Raw genomic sequence first — 20,295 nt, forward strand, 5'->3', positions numbered from 1 at the left:
GTTTTTTATGATGCAAATTTCCAGTTTTCTGTGAGTATATCTACTTTCGGGAAAGTGAAATAACCAACTTTCCCGCAAAGTAGATATTTCCCATTTTTTATGATACAAATTTCCGTTTCTATGATAATCTACTTCGCAAAATTAGGTAATATTTACCCAAAAATCAATCTACTTCCCGAAAGTCGATAATCTACTTTCCCGAAAAGTAGAAAATCTATCTACTTTCCGGAAAGTGAATAACTTTCGGAAAGTAGATATTTCCCATTTTTTATGATACAAATTTCCCGTTTTCTATGATAATCTACTTCGCAAAATTAGGTAATATTTCCCCCAAAATTCGAAAATCTACTTCCCCGAAAAGTCGATAATCTACTTTCTCGAAAAGTAGAAAATCTATCTACTTTTCGGGAAAGTAGATAACCAACTTTCCCGGAAAGTAGATATTTCCCATTTTTATGATACAAATTTCCCGTTTCTATGATAATCTACTTCGCAAAATTAGGTAATATTTCCCCCAAAATTCGAAAATCTACTTCCCCGAAAAGTCGATAATCTACTTTCCCGAAAAGTAGAAGATCTATCTACTCTTCGGGAAAGTAGATAACCAACTTTCCCGGAAAGTAGATATTTCCCATTTTTTATAATACAAATTTCCCGTTTTCTATGAAAATCTACTTCGCAAAATTAGGTAATATTTCCACCAAAATTCGAAAATCTACTTCCTCGAAAAGTCGATAATCTACTTTCCCGAAAAGTAGAAAATCTATCTATTTTTCGGGAAAGTAGATAACCAACTTTCCCGGAAAGTAGATATTTCCCATTTTTTATGATACAAATTTCCCGTTTTCTATGATAATCTACTTCGCAAAATTAGGTAATATTTCCCCGAAAATTCGAACTTCCCCGAAAAGTCGATAATCTACTTTCCCGAAAAGTAGAAAATCTATCTACTTTTCGGGAAAGTAGATAACCAACTTTCCCGGAAAGTAGATATTTCCCATTTTTATGATACAAATTTCCCGTTTTCTATGATAATCTACTTCGCAAAATTAGGTAATATTTCCCCCAAAATTCGAAAATCTACTTCCCCGAAAAGTCGATAATCTACTTTCCCGAAAAGTAGAAAATCTATCTACTTTCCGGGAAAGTAGATAACCAACTTTCCCGGAAAGTAGATATTTCCCATTTTTTATGATACAAATTTCCCGTTTTCTATGATAATCTACTTCGCAAAATTAGGTAATATTTCCCCCAAAATTCGAAAATCTACTTCCCCGAAAAGTCGATAATCTACTTTCCCGAAAAGTAGAAAATCTATCTACTTTTCGGGAAAGTAGATAACCAACTTTCCCGGAAAGTAGATATTTCCCATTTTTTATGATACAAATTTCCCGTTTTCTATGATAATCTACTCCGCTCATTTTGGTATATTCAGCTTTTTTCAAGATGGCAGCGAAAGGTCACCTTGGACTAATCAGAATGTTTAGTATGTTGTTGAGGAAAGTACAGGGTATACCCAATAATTCTACCAAGTATCATTTCTTTATGAATTAGTTCAACATTTGGCATAAAAATTGTCTCATTTCCCTGGACTACAAAGGACACTGACTGGTAAAAAAATACTTGTGTGTGTTTGTCTAGTGCTTTATTTGTACAATGCACTTACAGCAATATATACAATCACATTTCGCTATGCAAGTACAAGTAGAGAAAAATAAATACAGAAAGATAATAAAATTGATAAATGCATGAGTCGAAGAAGAATGAAGTGGGAGATAATGATAAAATACATAGTAAAGGTGGAGAAATGGAGAGGGTAGTGCATTAATACCTCAAGTTGGGACAGCATAGACCAGGCATGGAGAGGGTAGTGCATTAATACCTCAAGTTTGGATAGCATAGACCAAGCATGGCGAGGGACCACACTCAAACATTGTATCAGAAACAAAATATTATTTAGTACAAAATAGAAATATGTCTTCATTTTCTTGAATTATTTTAACCAGTGTTTCCATTTAAAAATTATATATAAAAAGTCTCAAAACAAAAGATCTTATTTATCCTAATGGTTAAAAGGGAGACTCCCCTCTCTTCCATATTCTCCTTAAGTTTGGTGCAGAGAAACAATCAGGAAATAATAATAATGACAAGTTTATATATTTACTCCATTTTCAGTATGTTACCTCAACCTATTATATTATTAGCTGTAGTGAATATTGATATAATTTCCAGTCGTCATCGTTATACCCCTCGCCACACATGGACATATTAAGAGATGAGTCCTTACGACATGGAAACGGGAGACTGAAAATAGCTTAGTAGGCAGTCCGGTATTGTAACGTATTATTGTGCATCGACTGTAATTGGGCAGTCTTCCTATATTGGTTCAGCACAAAGGGCCACAATAGCTGAATCACAGTGATGTGACCATAACATTTAAAGATTCTTCAAAACATGAGGCATTTTTTTAATTACATTACTTAAGTGTACATTTTAACACAACTCTATCATACCTAAAGCTTACCAAAGGAGCTAACTTCATACAGTATCTGTACGTCAAGTGGCACAGTCATTCAATTGTTTGCCATTCTCTGTATTTCTCTCATCCAAAGAAAACTATAACAAGAGAAAATAATATGCAAATAGGATGATTTGATTACCATTTTCCTTAAAAAGTATTTCAAAACATAACTCTGTTTCTCTTCATTCTTCTATCCAGTCGTTTTCTTTTAATTGCCTTCCAAAAGTGAATTTTTTCACACTGTTGTAGAGGAGCATAAATATCCATATACATTTACTTGCACAACCAACACCAAATATCACTTGATCAACTCCATTTTTTTTTTCCAGAAAGCAGAAATCAGTTTAATTACTGCTCTCTTCTCTTCAACTTTATTATGCCAGTTGGATGCACTGTCTTACCATTTGCTCCTTCCATCAATACTGTATAATTAATTTTCAAAGCCTGGCACCTTTTTTTGTACTCACATTTCCTTACTCTACATTACTAAGAAATCTGTACTGTACACTGTATTTAAATATTTTGAAATATGAGATTCTCAAAGGTTCTTATAAACTTTCACACATGTCACTACAGCTGCTGTAACTACCATCATTTTAACAGTGCAGCTGTGTTGTTTCTCCCGTCAAAGAACCCTTCTTCTTGAATGCTGTACTGTATTTAATCTTGATTCTTCACATGCAGTAATTAACATGTATGGCAATAACATTCATATTATTGTCCTCCATACATTGAATAGAGACAACCACAGACAGTAACGGGTTTCTGTCAACATAAATTACTCACACTACTAAGATTAATAGTGCTAAAAAGAGGGGAGAAATGAAACTCTCTTACTTGGAAAATTTGCAGTGGTCAGTAAACTGTGCACAACTTTCTTCAAGTTCCCAGATATTATCCTGAACATAAACAAACTGTTTTTTTGGTATTCCTACTGCAGCAATATGATTTTTAAGCAGCATACAAATTGGTTACTTTCTAGTGAATATAAAAGATAATACAGATATAACTTGAACTTTTGTATAATATAATTGTCAAAGAAAGTACTGTAGTTATATCTATCTCAACAGTGATCACATTAAAAACAATGGTAACCAATGTGATGAAACTACACCTATAGTATATAGATAAACAGTACAGTACAGAATTTTCCTGTTAAACAATATGGAAAATCAATATACATGTAAATCTATTTGTGTTACTAGAGATCCTTCCATATATAACCTCTACCACACAGAAAATAATCAACTACAATTCACTTTCACTTCCTGCTTCTGTCTTTTACAAAACAGTAACATAAGCTCAAGCTCAAATACCGTAACTTTTTTTTTCAATACACTAAAGGTATAAATCCTGAATGTGAGAAATTTTGCACTTATGGTTCACAGTATGAATTTCTATCTTAATTCTACGTGTTTCCCATATATATTCTCTAGTGATAAAAGAACTAAACACCAGGTGGAAAGATTTAACATGGTCAATAATGTATACTTTGTCCTGACAACCTTCCCCCTCACCCCCACCATACAAATATTTTCATGTCTAATCATAGTCAGTTATTTTTTTGGTCTACAATTTATTATGCCTTAGATGATATTATTATCTATTCCATTTACATACTGCATAATTAAAGACATTCATTTCCTCTCACACTCAAACTCAAAATTTCCATTCATAATGTCATATATTCCTCCTCCATTAAACTGCCTCTCATGATTTAAGACATTCTGGCTCATATCCCACCTTATACTTATGACTCCTCTTCCTTTACCCTGGAGATTCTCTGCTATTGTCCAGCATCACAAGCTCCTTTTACAATCAAACTGAGGTAGAGTCTGAACGTGGACCCTGATCTTGTGGCATGAAGAAATCAAAAAATAAAATATAAAATTAATCAGAATGCAGTGAGGGTAAAATATGATGACCCACACAAGGAGAATCTTACTGTATAAAAGAGTGCTTTCTAATATAGTATAATTTTCGTCATGTGATTTTCATCATTATATAGACATAACTAACCTAAATTCTGTTGTATATGGGGACATCAATTACTTCCATGATGTACAGTACTAATGGATAGAAAAATTCTTTGCAAATTGTTCCTAAAAAAGAACTGTACAATCAGACAAAAGTATCTAAAAGCATGACAGTACTGTACAGATCTTACCAAAATTTGGTAAAAGAAAAAGAAGAAAAAAGTAATTATTTCTCAACTATTTTACATCAGCCATGATTAATAATTGATGAAAATGACAACGGAAATAAATAATAGGGAGAGATGCCCACTTAACATCACATTACCACAAGATCAAGTTTCTTGTATTAACCTTAACTCATTTCAAAGTACAGTATTACATGGGGTAACATAAGAACAAAACAATTATAAATATCATAGCAGCATCATTATGTACTGGATACCTTAGACTTGGTATATTATATGCATATGTTACATTACTGTACGTGTTACAGATAACATCTACTGTACATTTATCAATTAGGGTGTTATTGCTCTACAACACAGGGATGCTTACGACACTTATCTAAAACATTATCTATGTGTTATTGAAATACCATGCTTGCAGACGGCTTATTTATATAAGACCCTAACTTAGGTTTGTGCGCCAGCTTAGGTGAGCTCAAGTCACCTTAGGTCCTGTGGCCTCTCCTGAAGTGGGTGTCTGTTGCCATAAGACTAGTATGGATTAAAGTGAAAAAGTTTTCTTGTTTACTGATGATGCAGTAATACCATCCTAGTGACTCAGAGGGTCACAACTAGATAAGTCCACAGCATCCCACACATAGCATAATGTATGTCACTGGATATCTTCACTATCACACATCATTCAAAAGACCTATTAGTACTATGTACTTATTGTGCATTCCATTCAGTCATAAGAATGAAATTATTAATAAAATGGACAGTACAAAGCAGTCTCTTAAGATTTATAATGACACATAGATAGAGAAAGTCTACAGAGTGCAGATGTGCCCATTCTTTACATATCAATGGAAACAAGGCAAAAAAAGGTTTGTCTTTTCACTTGAGATCCTCAAAAGAATTCTTAACATGTAAAACACTAAAAGGCCAGAAGTACATTATTCACTGATATGAGATCTCTTCCATACAGCACTGAACTCTATGACTGATAAATCATTAACAAAATGTATAGATGCAACTGAACGTAGGTAATATGAACAGTGATCAGGATAATAAAATAAAATGTTTCACAATACATACGTTGATGCAGTTTTATAAATGATTCAGATTCTCTCTCTGTCTCTAGGTGTTGCAAAAGAGATTCACAGAATTCAAATACACCTGTACATAGATCTTCATCCTCTGGGAGGGGGAATCCAGTGAAAAAATTCCCCCAATTAAAAAAAACTTGCCAGAGACTCAATGTTTAAGATTGTAATCTTAGCTTCTGGTTCTCACAGAATAACCACATTAGTCCATACAATCACTCTTGAGTTTTCTGCTACTTGGCTCATTAGTGTCACCTTGTCAATGTTATCTTCATTACAATTATGATATAGAAGCAACTATTACCCATTTTCAGCACTTCTATCTAGCCACTACTATGTAAATAATGCTAATGTCTCTCTACATAACTTTTGGAACATTATAAGGACATATAATATATACAGTGTGTTGCATTTCAGGCCAGTGTTGAAGGGAAATCCTCCAGACCACAAGGCTGCACAGCTCGGTAATTTTCTATGAACTTTCCTGACACCAACACTTTCCCTGGCACATAGGAAATGTGTTTGTCTTACTTTCATAATTCTGTTTTACTAGAGGATAAATAACTTAATTCTACATATCCAATACTTTTTCTGCAACTTTAGGATATGAATTAACTTCAAACATGTAGGTGCACAGTTCTTAATTATTATTATGGCTTGTTTATAAGTCCGTGGATTAAAACATTGATTAGAATCTGAACAATAGATCTGTAAACCATGTCTTTTCCAGATATACATTCAGTGTGGTAAAATTTCGGTGCAGTTTCTCCAGGAGTACAGGTATTCTTAATCCATTATTATGACATAACCAACAGTCTAATACTGATAGACAGCTTATTGGGCTTCAGTGACAATTGCTTCACTATCATTGTTCTTCATCACTAACAGTCAAGCATTAACACTCTTGTTTTGTCAAATTAAAATGGATAAAATAACCCTGTGATGTTAACTGTTGCTGGTCACATGATCTAGGTGAAGGGCTAGCAGTTTCCGAAGGCGATTCTTCAGTACTGTAATGTCGAGGCTTGGTGTAGGTAGCTCCTTGATGAGGAGAGGGGATGTGCTAAGGGCAGGAGCGACAACACTGCTCTCGGTATGTTGGGATGCGACACATATTCATCCTCTTGACAATGTTGCAGTACTTACTCCGATCCCGACATTCTCTTGCCTCCTTGGCTTCCCCCTCACCTGAAGCAGAAGGGGTTATACTCTACTGTCATAATCACAGCTAAAAAAAATTAGTTTTAACTGACCACAGAACTTTTAAGTCAATGTCTAACATAAAATATTGAACAGTATACTGTACTTACACAGTAGAAGACCCAGAAGAGCAACAGCTTCAGTTGGTTAACAATATCATAAAAATCCAGACAAAAAACGAAAACAAAAAAAACATGTATATATAATAATGTACAGCACATACTATAATAATTATGTAATTGATTTATATAACAGATTTTCTTTATAACACTGAATGGAGGGGAGGGCTGGGGGAGGGGGCAGGGGGCATACAGCTAACTTGGTTGGTACTGGTGTTCCCCAACAACTGAGGCTGAGAGAGATTTTTGACAATACACTGTACAGTATGTACTTTCATTATAACAATTTAGTATATAATATTTTGACTCAGAAAACTGCAGCACTAAAAGCAAGAAAAATATGCCATTATCTTAAATTTATTAATCTGGTAAGCTTGATAGAGTGGTGTGACCTTGATGTTTATCACAGGGGCCTGAGACTAGTATACTGTATATTAATGGTTAATGCTGATAAACTAACTACCATAACTTAAACAAGACCCAAATAAATTACCAAGTTATCCTTGCTGTTAGGTTAGGTAAGCACCAGGGCAGTTAATCTTGAGCTGAAATAAGCTGGAGAACAAATCTTCATTTGATCCAATTTTTTTTCAGTTCTAGTATGTCTCCTAAATTCATGGCCCTTGTGTTTTTCTCTGGTATAAGAATAATGCTCAGCCTAATAATGCAAATATATGATTTGTTCGAGTGGTCAATGAGCCCATCAGAAGCAAAGAGGATAAAGTGAGGCGCTCTGATTGATAGTGACGAATCAATCAATGTCACCCAAATCAGATTCTTGATTCAGCAGGAAGCCTGAATCTTTCTCTACCTAATACAGGGTCATCCTTCTGTCGAGGATGACCAATAAACACTGTATTGGGTAGAGAAAGAGTCAGGCTTCCTGTTAAAACAAGAATCTGATTTGGGTGACATTGCTTGATTCGTCACTATCAATCAGAGCGCCTCACTTAAAGTTTCAGTAGAACTTATGAAGCTTATTTTGATCTATTATATATATAATGTTATGTTCTTTTTTTAGGTGTCACTATTATTGAATGGTGACAGAAATAGTGAAGCACTATTGAAATATTTCAAAATAGTTTTCATGTTACCTTTAGTTGCTCCTTGTATCTTGAAGAGACTAGTCTATGGAGATTTCAATCTAAATACCAAAATACAAAAAGTGTTATGTAGCTGTTGTGGCCAATGATAGTACACTGGTTTAATAGCTATGTTAAGGTTACTGATAAAATACTGTACTAAAGGATAATTATAATAAAACTAAATAGTGTCGTACTTACCTCTTTAGGAATCACCAAAATTACTGCATAAAACCTAAAACAATGCCTAAACTCTCACTATACCACTCCATAAAACGGTGATGAATAAAGACAAATGAGGGACTGAATTATAGAATCCTATTTAATGACAGAGGAACAGAGGCAAGTACAGGTAATTTGTTAGATCCAAATAAGTAAATGCCCTCCCTCTGTTTATAGTTTATTGGCAAGGTCAAAGTCAAAGAAAAATTATGTTTATGAACCAGGCTGTTCAGATTAGCAGTGACCAGCAGCCCAGGTCTGACTGAACTAGGGACTGGATAAGTGATTTCTCATGTCTATGTGCTCAGCAGCTGCCCAGCAAACACGTTAATATTTTGAGTGCAAAATACCCAGATGGGGATTTGTCAGGGGCAGCATAAGAACATAACAATGGAGGAAACTGCAGCGGGCCTATTGGCCCATACTGGGCAGTCCCGTTTACACCCAACCCCTATTGCTCATATAAGCATCCAACTTGTTTGAAGCTATTCAGTGTATTCGAGTTAATGATGATATTTGGTAACTTGTTCCACTCATCCACTACTCTGTTTCCAAACCAGTGTTTACCTATTTCACGCCTAAATCTAAATGTGTCTAATTTAAAACCATTGTTATGAGTTCGCTCCTGGTTGGATAGTTTGAGTACCTTTGTAATGTCCCCTTTGTTTAGCCCAGATTTCCACTTATACACCTCTATCAGGTCGCCCCTCGCTCTACGTCTCTCGAGGGAGTGCAAATTAAGATGCTTTAACCTGTCTCTATACTCAAGGTTCCTAATGCCCGTGATTAGTCTTGTCATTCTCCTCTGAATTCTTTCCAAGGATTCTATATCCATTCTGTAATATGGTGACCAGAACTGAACTGCGTAATCCATGTGTGGTCTCACAAGCGCAAGATACAGTTTTAGGAAGACCTCGCTAGTCTTGTAACTAACACTCCTTTGTATGAACCCAAGTACTTTATTAGCCTTGTTACGAGCAAAAACACATTGTTTACTTGGCTTAAGGTTCCTACTTATCATTACTCCTAAATCTCTCTCGCAGTCAGATTTCTCTATGGCATCGTTGTTCATCTGGTATCTGGTTTCCCTGTTTACATCTCCTATACTGAGTACTTTACATTTGTCCATGTTGAATTTCATCTGCCATTTTTCAGACCATTCGAAAAATTTGTTTAGATCTTCCTGTAGTTTTGCGGAGTCCTCGTCAGATTTAATAACACGTCCTATTTTAGTGTCATCAGCAAATTTACTTATGTTGCTGTCTATGCTGATATCTATGTCGTTTATGTATATAATAAATAATAATGATCCAAGTACTGAGCCTTGGGGAACTCCACTTGTGACGTTGCTCCAATGGGACTTAGTGCCGTTAATGCTCACTCGCTGTTTCCTGTCCTGTAACCATGCCCTAATCCATTTAAGGATATTACCTTTGATGCCATGTGCTTCTACCTTTTTAATTAGTCTTTCATGGGGGATTCTGTCGAAGGCTTTGCTAAAGTCGAGATACACATCATAATTGTGCCCCTCATCCACCGATTCGAAAACTAATGAAAAGAATGTTAATAGATTAGTTAGACAAGAACGTCCGCTTGTGAAGCCATGCTGGGAATCATTGATCAATCGGTGCTTCTCCAGGTGATTTCGAATAGAGTTTGAAACAGTCCTGGATCGTCTCGAGAAAATCCTCTGATTCTGAGTTACCCATAAGGTCAGTCCAATCTATTTGGCCAAGGTTAAAGTCGCCTACTATACAGACTTTGTTGTGTATGGAAGCCCTGCGCATTTCATCCCAGATAAGTCGCTCATTGACTCTATCAAGATTGGGAGATCTATATATTACTCCTGTGATTAATTTTTCCCTACCGTTGATTAATTCTATCCAAATTGTTTCTGTATTCCGCTCAGTTTTTATTTCCTTATTTATTTCACACTTCAGATTATCCCTAACATAGATTGCTACTCCGCCTCCTTTCCTGGTCTGCCTATCGGTATGGAACGATTTGTAACCCGCAATTTGGTATTCGACAGGCAACTCACGTGAGTCTAGGTTGATCCATGTTTCAGTGAATGCTATTATATCGATTTTTTCGGTACATACCAAGGCCCTAATATCATCCATTTTGTTTCTCATACTTCTACTGTTCGCGTAGTATACATTTAAGTTAGTCGTGTTCTGAGTCCTCCCTTTACTGCGTTTAGTTTTAAACTCCCTGTTTAATTTAGTTTTGTCATCATTCCTAACACTATTTCCCTGTAATCTTTTACTTTGTTTACCTGCTCCCACTGCAGTTTCCCCCACCCCCGTGCCCATATGTTCCCCTAGCAGTTTAAAGACTTCAATATCCTTTGAACTGCCCCCTCTAGAGACCCAGCCAGGGTTGCCACCCCATCCCTAGCATAAAGGTCCCTTCTACCGTAGAAGTTGTCCGAGTTGTCAATGAATGGGACTGTTATTGACTTGCAATATCTGTCAAGACGGTCGTTGACACCAACTGCCCTTGACAACCATTCACTGCCAACTCTCCTAGGCAGGACACCGCATATGATAGGGATCCCTCCCTTAGTCCTAATACGATCTATGGCTGCCTTGAACTTATCAAGAAGTTCCTTGCTCCTACACCGGCCAATATCATTGCCTCCTGCACTGAGGCAGATAATGGGTTTGTTCCCATTACCAGACAAGATATTGTCCATCCTGTCAATTATATCCCCCACCCCAGCTCCTGGCAAACACACCCTCATCCTATTTTTGACCCTACCTCCCTGTACATGTTTAACCAGTGAGGTCTCTCTCTCTCTCTCTCTCATGTGTGTTTGACCTGATGCCATAATTGTGATGTTACAGCTGAGCTGACTTTTCTGTTCCCACAATGACCTGACCTGCTAAAAAAGCCCAGGTGCAAGTTACAGCCTCAGTGACATCACAGCTGATCCCTCCTATTTCTGGTGGTCTGTTCTCACAGTGACCTGACCTGAAAATCTGTATAAAAACTTCCAGTGATTGCTGTGTGAGCAGAGTTATGCTACAAATTGTAGTGAAAACATCAACATGAATAAGAAACAAGGAAAAGTGACTGGGTTCTTCAAACACCACTGGAGGGAGGAGGGTGAGGCCAAAAGGCATTTAGACAGACACAGGTGATCTGTGAGTTGACACACAATAAATCTGAATGTTTTAAAATGTTTATATAACTTTCTCCATCACAAAACTGGGCATGCATGTATCCTCCAAAATCTGTCAGGGGAAGTAAATTTTAAGTCACTTGCCTGGGACAAGTAAATGTTCTGCAGAATCTGCTCAGCCTGTTATGAACCAATTATTAACAAACATAAACTTTATTTCATTAGTGAAGGGAGGAGACTATTAACCTATAAGATACCTCCATTAGAACACCCTCTGTTCAAGATTGCATTAGCTAGGGGCTTAACATGTCATCACATCAGGTTATACAATCCTAAGGATCACTATTAGAGCTGGAAACAGCAACTCATCCCATTAACTAGTGTTGAATCAAAGGTTTAACTTCTAATCAATTATCTCCTTCAAGAGACTGTGGGATTTATTTTACCACGTCAAAACCCTGATATAAGTTCATTCCTTATCTAAAACTACTTTACTATAAATATTAAGACACATATGTCTATTTTTCATAGTTCAGGATGGCTCAGAACCTCACCTAGAAAGGAAGGAGTGAAACCAGACTACCTATCTCCTCCCTTCTGCTATGAACTGGGATTTCATTCTTTTTTCTACATACACCGTACAGGACATCGACTACTGATGCCACTAATTTGTGAAGCACCCATCTTGAAACTGACAGAGAGCTACTGTAAAAACTTCTCTGTGAAAATGAATATCATGTGCTTGAGTAGATATATTAGGGTGAATGTTTTTCATTCATTTGTTTATTAAGAATGACAACACTGCAACTTTAGATGAATGGATGTGTCAAACCCACTCAAACAGGTGGTGCTCTGGTGGAGGTATTGCAAAAGTCACAAATTGATGACCCATGAGATATAAAATGGCAAATTTTTATTCTCATAAAATTTCGAATCATAATATTTGATCCTCCTTGGGGCAGAACACCAAGACTCTGTTGCCCTCTGCATGTTCTGCCTCTAAATGAAGAGGTTGAACACCTGCTTCAGTAGTCCAGATCACAAAGGTAAGTTTTTATCTCTGTCCCTATCAATACATGTTAAAGATATGAAAATTAAATCACCTGAATATTATTCCTTCAGATTGAAATAAACAAATGGTACAAGTAAGCAACAGCACAACCAAACTAACATAATTCATGTCACTTCCCAAACATGTCAAAGATGAAAGCAATATAAAATGAGTGAAAAAAGAAATAATGTCCACATAAGCATTATTTTACAGTTTTGTGAGCAGTGTGACTCTGTAAAGAATCATGGTAAGTTAGTACTGTACAAAGCATATCTGTGTATAATCCTTTTTCAAAAAGTTAAGAAAAAACTATTATTTTACTACTTATTCTAGAAAAAAGCAGGCACAAGGGTTGACAAACACAACCAGCAGTTCTTCATGACATTGATCTGATACTTTTGCAATCACTGATATTAAAAACTCCAGAGAGAGGGGCATCTGATGTTGCTGGTTGTGTTGAGCCAACAGGCAAGCACATGCTGCCACCAAGGAGCGGGCATGGTCACTAGTCTAATCATCTCCTTGTTATTCAAACCCTTGGAAAAGTCTGTTGGATTTTTTCTCACTAATGTGATACTTAAGAGTCAGCCTCTCTAAACAGTCAGCTGACATAGTACTGTACAAGCATGTTGCAGCAATTCTCTAATGATTCTATCTTTTCTGCTATGGCTAAGATAGTGCACGGATATAATTATGTACAATATAGAAATGTGTGTGTGTGTGTGTGTGTGTGCATACCTGCATGCAAATATGTGCCTGTATATGTGTTTATGTATGCACACCTGTCATGTACATTTACTTTCATATGTACAGTTGCCTACACATGAACATACCATGGCCAAAAATTTAAGAAAAGAAGTGACATTTTCAGTGTTGTTAGGCATGGTGAAGCTGCTAGTGCTGATAAGGAAGGGGCAGCAAAGTTTTTAGTGGAATTTAAAGAACTGATGGAAAAAGAAAATTATCTTCCACAGCAAGTGTTCAATGTGGACGAAACTGGGCTGTTCTGGAAAAAGATGCCCAAAAGAACATTCATCACCAGAGATGAAGCCTCTTTACCTGGGCATAAACCCATGAAAGACCGTCTCACTCTATTGCTTGGTGCCAATGCTTCAGGGGATTTCCAACTGAAGCCTATGCTTGTCTACCACTCTGAAAACCCCAGGGTGTTCAAGCAACAGAAAGTGGCAAGAACAAAGCTTGGAGTTTATTGGAAGTCCAACCGTAAGGCATGGGTGACAAGACAGCTCTTTAATGTGTTTTGCCCTTCTCTCAAGAGCTACCTAACCACCAATAAACTCCCTTTAAAGGCTCTTCTCCTCATGGATAATGCTCCTGGTCATGACCCTGACCTTGCCAGAACTTTGGAGTATCAATTTGACTTTGTGAAAGTGTTGTTTTTGCCTCCCAACACTACATCAATCATACAGCCAATGGACCAGAATGTGATCAGCAACTTAAGAAGTTGTACATGAAGAAAATGTTTAGGAGGTGTCATCAGGCAACTTCCAATGATCCTGAACTAACACTGAAACATTTCTGGAAGACACAATTCAACATCCTGGAGGCTGTAAAACTGATTGTGTCATCATGGCAAGAAATCTCCACTAGATCCCTCAATTCTTCATGGAAAGCACTGTGGCCATCAGTAGTCCATGATTTTGAGGGATTTGAGGAAGAAACAGAGTTGGACCAGGAGATTGTGTCCATTGGTCAGTCATTGGGCCTTGAAGTGGAGGAGGAGGATGTGGAAGAGCTTGTGATGTCTCATGAGGAGGAACTTACTCCTGATGACTTGAAGCAACTGGATGAGATGTTACAGGTAGAGGCTGACAGTGGTGAGGAGGAAATTGAAAGTGATGACCATATGTCAGCTAAACAGTTGAAAGATGTGATTTACCACTGGGAGAAGTTCAGGGAACTGGCTTCAAAGCACCCAGAAGTGGAAAAACTGAACTAACTTTGTGTCATGTTGAGGACTCAGTGGTCTCCTTCTTTAAACATAAGTTAATGGTGAGGAGGACAGATGCCCCACAGACCACAATTGACACTTTCTTCAGTAAAAGGCAGAGGGAACAAGATGCTATCCCTCAGCCTTCCACTTCAAGAAGGAGAGAGGATGTTCAAGGTGGAGAATCTGTCAGTCCAGAGGTTCCTGACATTTTCATGGAAGGTGACTCACCTTCCAAGAAGCAGTAAAATGCTTCTCCTTCACCTCCACTTCCTTCTCTTCTCCCTTCTCCTCCTCCACCTCCCACTTCAAATTCACATCATCATCATCATCCAGGAACCTTCTACATACACACCTCAAAATAAGTGAACTTTTCTACCTTTTTTGTTGAATTTAGGCAATTTTCGGTGAGCTGGAACCAATTACCCAAAAACCCATTGAAACAATGGTTTCGGTTAACGAGCAACCTGCTGGAACGGATTGTGCTCGTTAACCGAGGGACCACTGTACAGTAATTGAAAACAAGCTTGAAATAATAAAGCATTTTGAATGTGGGAAGGCCCAAACAAGAGACCTGCCTCACAAAAGGTAATGTACCAACTGTATATACATACAGTAGTCTTTTTATTCTTTATTTTTTTTAGGCATAATAAAGGGTATCAGTTTTTTTTTAAACATTAATTTTTTAAGCATCATAATTTTATTTTGTTCATAAACCAATTTCATTTCTTTTGGTACAATGCATTTAAAAAAATGGTTTTTACAAGAAAAAAAAAACGTTTTTTTGTTATTTGGGAACCAAACCCTATTTGCTTGCTGAAAATTTGATAACCAAATGAATCTTAAGGAGCCTAACCCATTAGCATAGCAACAAAGTCTGTACTTGTGTTGTATTCATTGTAACTAGACGTAGCTATGCATCGGCATCACTGTTTTATTTGGCTTTCATACAGTAAATATTACGTCCGAGATTTTTGTCCATTTTATCCCACAATATTAGTCCGAATTAACGAGGGTCGACTGTATCTGTGTTACACTGCCATCATGGGTCCAAGCTGTGTGGTAAGTACAAAGACTGAGTCAGTGAGTCTCAGCATAAGAGGGGCAGGAAAAGTAAAACATAAAAGTTAGAGTTAGATGTTTTAAAGTGGTGTTAACTCAATGATCAAGATCAGGGGCAAAACTGAACAGAGCCGAGTCAGCGACGGGTATACAGCTCCTCCCCAACTTACGACCTACTTGACTCACGACCACCCGGACATGCGACCGCCTTAGTCGTACCAAAATTTTGTCAAATTACGTATTTTCGAGTCCCAACGTCAGTGATTGCGCTGTGTACTGACAAAATTTTTGTTTGTAATTCCCTTTAAAATGGCTAGCAAGCTTAAAAGTGAGAGTTTTGTGATGCTGAGAAGAAAAAGAGACACCCATTTTAGATTTTCTATGTATTATTTAAGCATTTTCGACTTATGACCTGGATTTGGGTCCCTAACCCCGTCGTAAGTCGGGGAGGAGCTAGGGCGGAGGATTAAGTGATGTTCGGTGTACATTAAACTACACATTGTAAAGGGGGTGACTTGTTTATCCTTAGTCTGGCCATCGCAGGATAGAGTGGTAATGAATTAGATCATTATTTCTTATGAGAGAAAATTCCCCTTTTTGTCACATGAGCAACATAATAATAGGAGCGTAACTCTCCCTTATTCCATTAATTCTTATGGGAAAAATAAATCATTGCTCAGCTATAGTTGTTTTAGTTTTCATACCTATTTTTAAGGGCATAACCCCAACAAATACGGGGACCCTATACTGTATATATTTTTGGTTTGATTGTAATAAAGTATATCTAATGAGGACAGGAATGATGTCAAAAGGAAACTAGTCTATGATGTTATGTATTTCAATAGGAGAAAATAAGGTTGCCTCATGTTTTGTTCTGCCTAAAGACTGTGAGTGTATAAACTAAAATATTCATGCTCTTGATATCAGAAAAATATGCTCGGTGATCGTAACAATCTGCAAATGCTTAACAACTAAAACTGCAGGTGCACACTATCACTACCCTTGCTGCATCATTACTTTGTTTAACTCTTTAGTCCTGTAGCTTTAAATTTAAAGTTCTAAAAATTAACCTTAATCAACAATACATTATTTCAAATGTTTGTTAGTACCAAATTACCTCTTCTCAATAACATAGCCAAATGTGATGGCTAACATTATACAACCAGTTAAAGTTATTAGCTTGGTATGTTAGTAGGTGCTGTAACTAATTATTAATAGTCTATGTGCTTCTCACCATCCTGGTCTAGTGGAGGTAATTCTGGTTAATGTTGGTAAGTTCAAACTCATCCGGAGATATACAGTAGTGTTATTTAAGCAACAGCGGAGGTAGTATTTACATGTGGTGAAAAACTGTGAAAACCTTAAAAATTTGGGCATAATATTACTTGTCAAAGACAAAGTGCCCCTTAGACAAGAGCAACTTACTCTTATAGTTGCAAAGAAAATTCAAAATGGCATTTAAATTTGAAAATACATTACAGGGAGATAAATTCCCCCCAAATCTTATACACAAGTGATATTTTTGCCTTTAATGGTGAGCTAAAATTGGTTTAAAGCAGATTTTTTTTTAATAATTTATATGAAACTTATTTAATGAATGAATGAATTTTTTTATCTGGGCAGTCGGTAGGTGATACTTTTGAACATTCCCTTACTTTTGAAGTTTGTTTTGGTTTTCTTTATCACCAGAGATAACAGACATCCTTCACCCCCTTATTTTGTCTTTGGCTGTGAATGCAGCAGTGTGAACCATGCACCGTCCGGCAGCAACACTCTACCTGATCACCTCTTGGCCTTGGCCCATGACCTCATGACCTGGATCTCCACACTACATACTGAGGTCGGGGCAGGGTTCACCGTCACACCAGCGGACCACCTCGGGACGTGGCAGCTCTCGGCAGGCATTACCGGCAGCTTTCTTGGTACCGTTCCATACGCACTGTAGAAGTCTTGTTCGATATCCCTGGCCACCACAGGGTGCAGTACACTACAGACAGACAAAAAACAATTATGTATAGAATACAACTATATATAATTTCCCCATTTCTTAAAATACAGTTAATCAAAAGATATATAAATATGAATTAGCAGTACACGATGCTACATCCCTCTGACCAATACAAGTACATGTATTCTTAATTATATACGGTACTCACAGAAGAACAGACAGTAGATCTAAGAAAAGACACTGATCAAAAACCTCCACATTAATGCTGGTCATCCATCCACAAACATTAGTCGCATTATGGCTCACAAAATTCTTGAAGCAACACAAGAGAGTTCTTTGAATGTTCAAAGGCATGCCATCAGGCTTGTACCTGCTCTTAGTTGAGAGCCTTATGAGGAACATCAACAGCTAAACATCCCCTTTTTTTTGTGGAGATTGGCCCACCCAGGCACAGGTCACTGACCCACATTGGGGCCTTGGTGGAGGGGACCCAAAATAAATATAGAAATGGAAAAAATTAATAAATCAAAAGTGAGAAACAATATATACTGCATGTTGTGTTGTCAAAGAAAGAGAAACAGTTGAGACCCTGCAACTGTGTGTAAATGAGTTAACACAATTGAGAGGTTTAGGTTTGGAAATACTGTATGCTAAACAAATTACTGCACACAGCCAAAAAATTTAACATCAAAACAAACATAAACCATGAAATGTGTTTATAGTCCTTACAAGGCATCTCCTGTGTTAAACAACAATCCTTCACACAATGAGCTATGGATCCCTGCAATGACTGTCTACCCAGTAACAGCAATTCAAGAACTGGATAAAGTTTAAGAAATGTAAAAATACAGTGGAGTCACGATAATTCACAAAACACAAATTCACATGCATAAATCCGCAGGCACCTCTCTTACTACCTCTTTTTGAAAATATTACAGAGGCCTGGGATGAAGTTCCCAACTCTGCAATGAATGCGGTGTGGAAAAAAATTTGGCCAGTGTGTGTTTACGGATTCTGCGGACTCCCACAATTGCCAGCTGCTACAAACCAGCAGATTGTGGAGCTGGCTCAGTAAGCAGGATTTAATGAATTGGATGAGGAAAACATTGAGGATCTGCTTGAGGGACACGGTGAAGACCTTACAAATGAAGAGTTGGTACAGGAGACGGCTCGAGAAGAGGAAGAAACAACTGCACCCCCTACATCGAAGATGTTGACTCTGAAAGGTGTTCGGAGGATTCTCGACTTAGTCAATCAAACCTGTAGCAGTCATGGTTGAAGAGGATCTTGATACAAAGTGTGCAGAGACCATCATTGTGGGTATTAAACAATTAACCTCGTCCTGTAAAGAAGTTGACAGCAATCTCAAGTAGCGTGCCACCCAGCCAACACTCCACGCTATCCTTAAAACGTCAACCTCAATTCCACCGCCTGTCATCCCTGAGCCAGCTGCTGCCGCTGCTGCCACCACCGCCATCAAAACTGCATTGCCGGCCACCTTTCCTCCACCTGCCACCACCACCACAGTCCTGTCACTTGAGTGTACTGCGCACATCATTGTCATTCCTAAAAACCCCATTTAATTCATATTACGCTATATAACATTCAAATCCACCGCGCTTGTAGAATCTCAGAAAACGGGAAACATTGATAAAGGATAACTCACCTACTCGATGTTACTAGACCATGTGTTGTATTGTACCCAGGTACAGTTATATAATATTAATTGTATGTATTCATAGCATTAAGGAGAACTCAGGGTATCCATAAGATGAATGTTAAAGTCCAGTTGAGCCGGACTAGTGTACTGTAGGACTAAGTGTGGATCATGGTTTGAGGGTCATACTATTTACGTCTGTGAACGTGTAGCGAACATAACTTCCACAGATATCATATGAAAATACATGAGAACAATGATCTGGAAAAAGGATAAATGCATCAGTACTATGTGAGGTGTTGGAAGTGACCCAGAAACTATACTTGAAAGGAAATATCTTGTATGCATCGATGTGAACTTAATACACCTCGTATCCTCACGTGACATATACCACGACATGTACAGTGATCAGAGAATCTTATGTCTGTGTTCAAATAGTGAATGGGTGAGAGGAGGATCCCTAATTACAGTTTTAAGTGAAGTGGATATACCCACGCCATGAACATTCGGCCTTTGTTTGGGGAGTGTCCTGTACCCGCCTCGAGAGTGCTGCGTTGATATTATACCCCAATGAATTTACCCACGAACTAGCAAACCAAGACCTTACCTTAGTGTGTAATTTAGGATTAAAATATGTGTTTATAAGGCGTGAGTGACAATATACCGGACAGTGTTCAGGTGAGAACCATAAGAAATAAAAGTAAAAATTAAAGATCGGAAACTGTAGGCCTACGCGGTGACGAGCGGCGGGGCACTGCACTCAGTACCCTCTGTTCTACCGTCACCTCAGGTCAGTGTTCTATCGGGCTATATCCCGCCCTATAATTAAGGCTTATATAGAAGTTATTACAGTTTAAATCTTTGCCTGATGTATAAGTGTAATAGTAATGGATTAGGGTGTGTGATAACCGCCCGTCAGGCATTATTTCTCAGTACCCTCCGTTCTACCGTCACCTCAGGTCCCATGCGGTCGGAGTGCCTTGCTGCGCGGCAGCCATTATCCCTGTGAGCGTCCCACCAGGTGGTGACTACTCCCAGCTATGCCAATCCACTGTGAACCTGTAGATTCCCAGCACACCAATCCAAATGAGTAGTAACAAATAAGGAGA

At 37.6% G+C, this 20,295-nt stretch overlaps 1 protein-coding gene across 1 annotated transcript in view; it reads right to left on the minus strand.

Moving 5' to 3' along the window:
• Window positions 1-1,628: 1,628 nt before the first annotated feature.
• The window catches only part of LOC121855849 (protein madd-4-like), a gene marked incomplete at its 5' end in the record, with an annotated part of 54,589 nt that continues 35,922 nt past the window's right edge, over window positions 1,629-20,295 (minus strand). Inside the window, 2 exon segments of the mRNA XM_042351016.1 lie at window positions 1,629-6,955; window positions 17,418-17,568. Coding sequence (XP_042206950.1) covers window positions 6,831-6,955; window positions 17,418-17,568 — 276 coding nt within the window.

This window comes from Homarus americanus, unplaced genomic scaffold (genome assembly GCF_018991925.1).
Source record: "Homarus americanus isolate GMGI-L3 unplaced genomic scaffold, GMGI_Hamer_2.0 scaffold14072, whole genome shotgun sequence".
NCBI lineage: Eukaryota > Metazoa > Arthropoda > Malacostraca > Decapoda > Nephropidae > Homarus > Homarus americanus.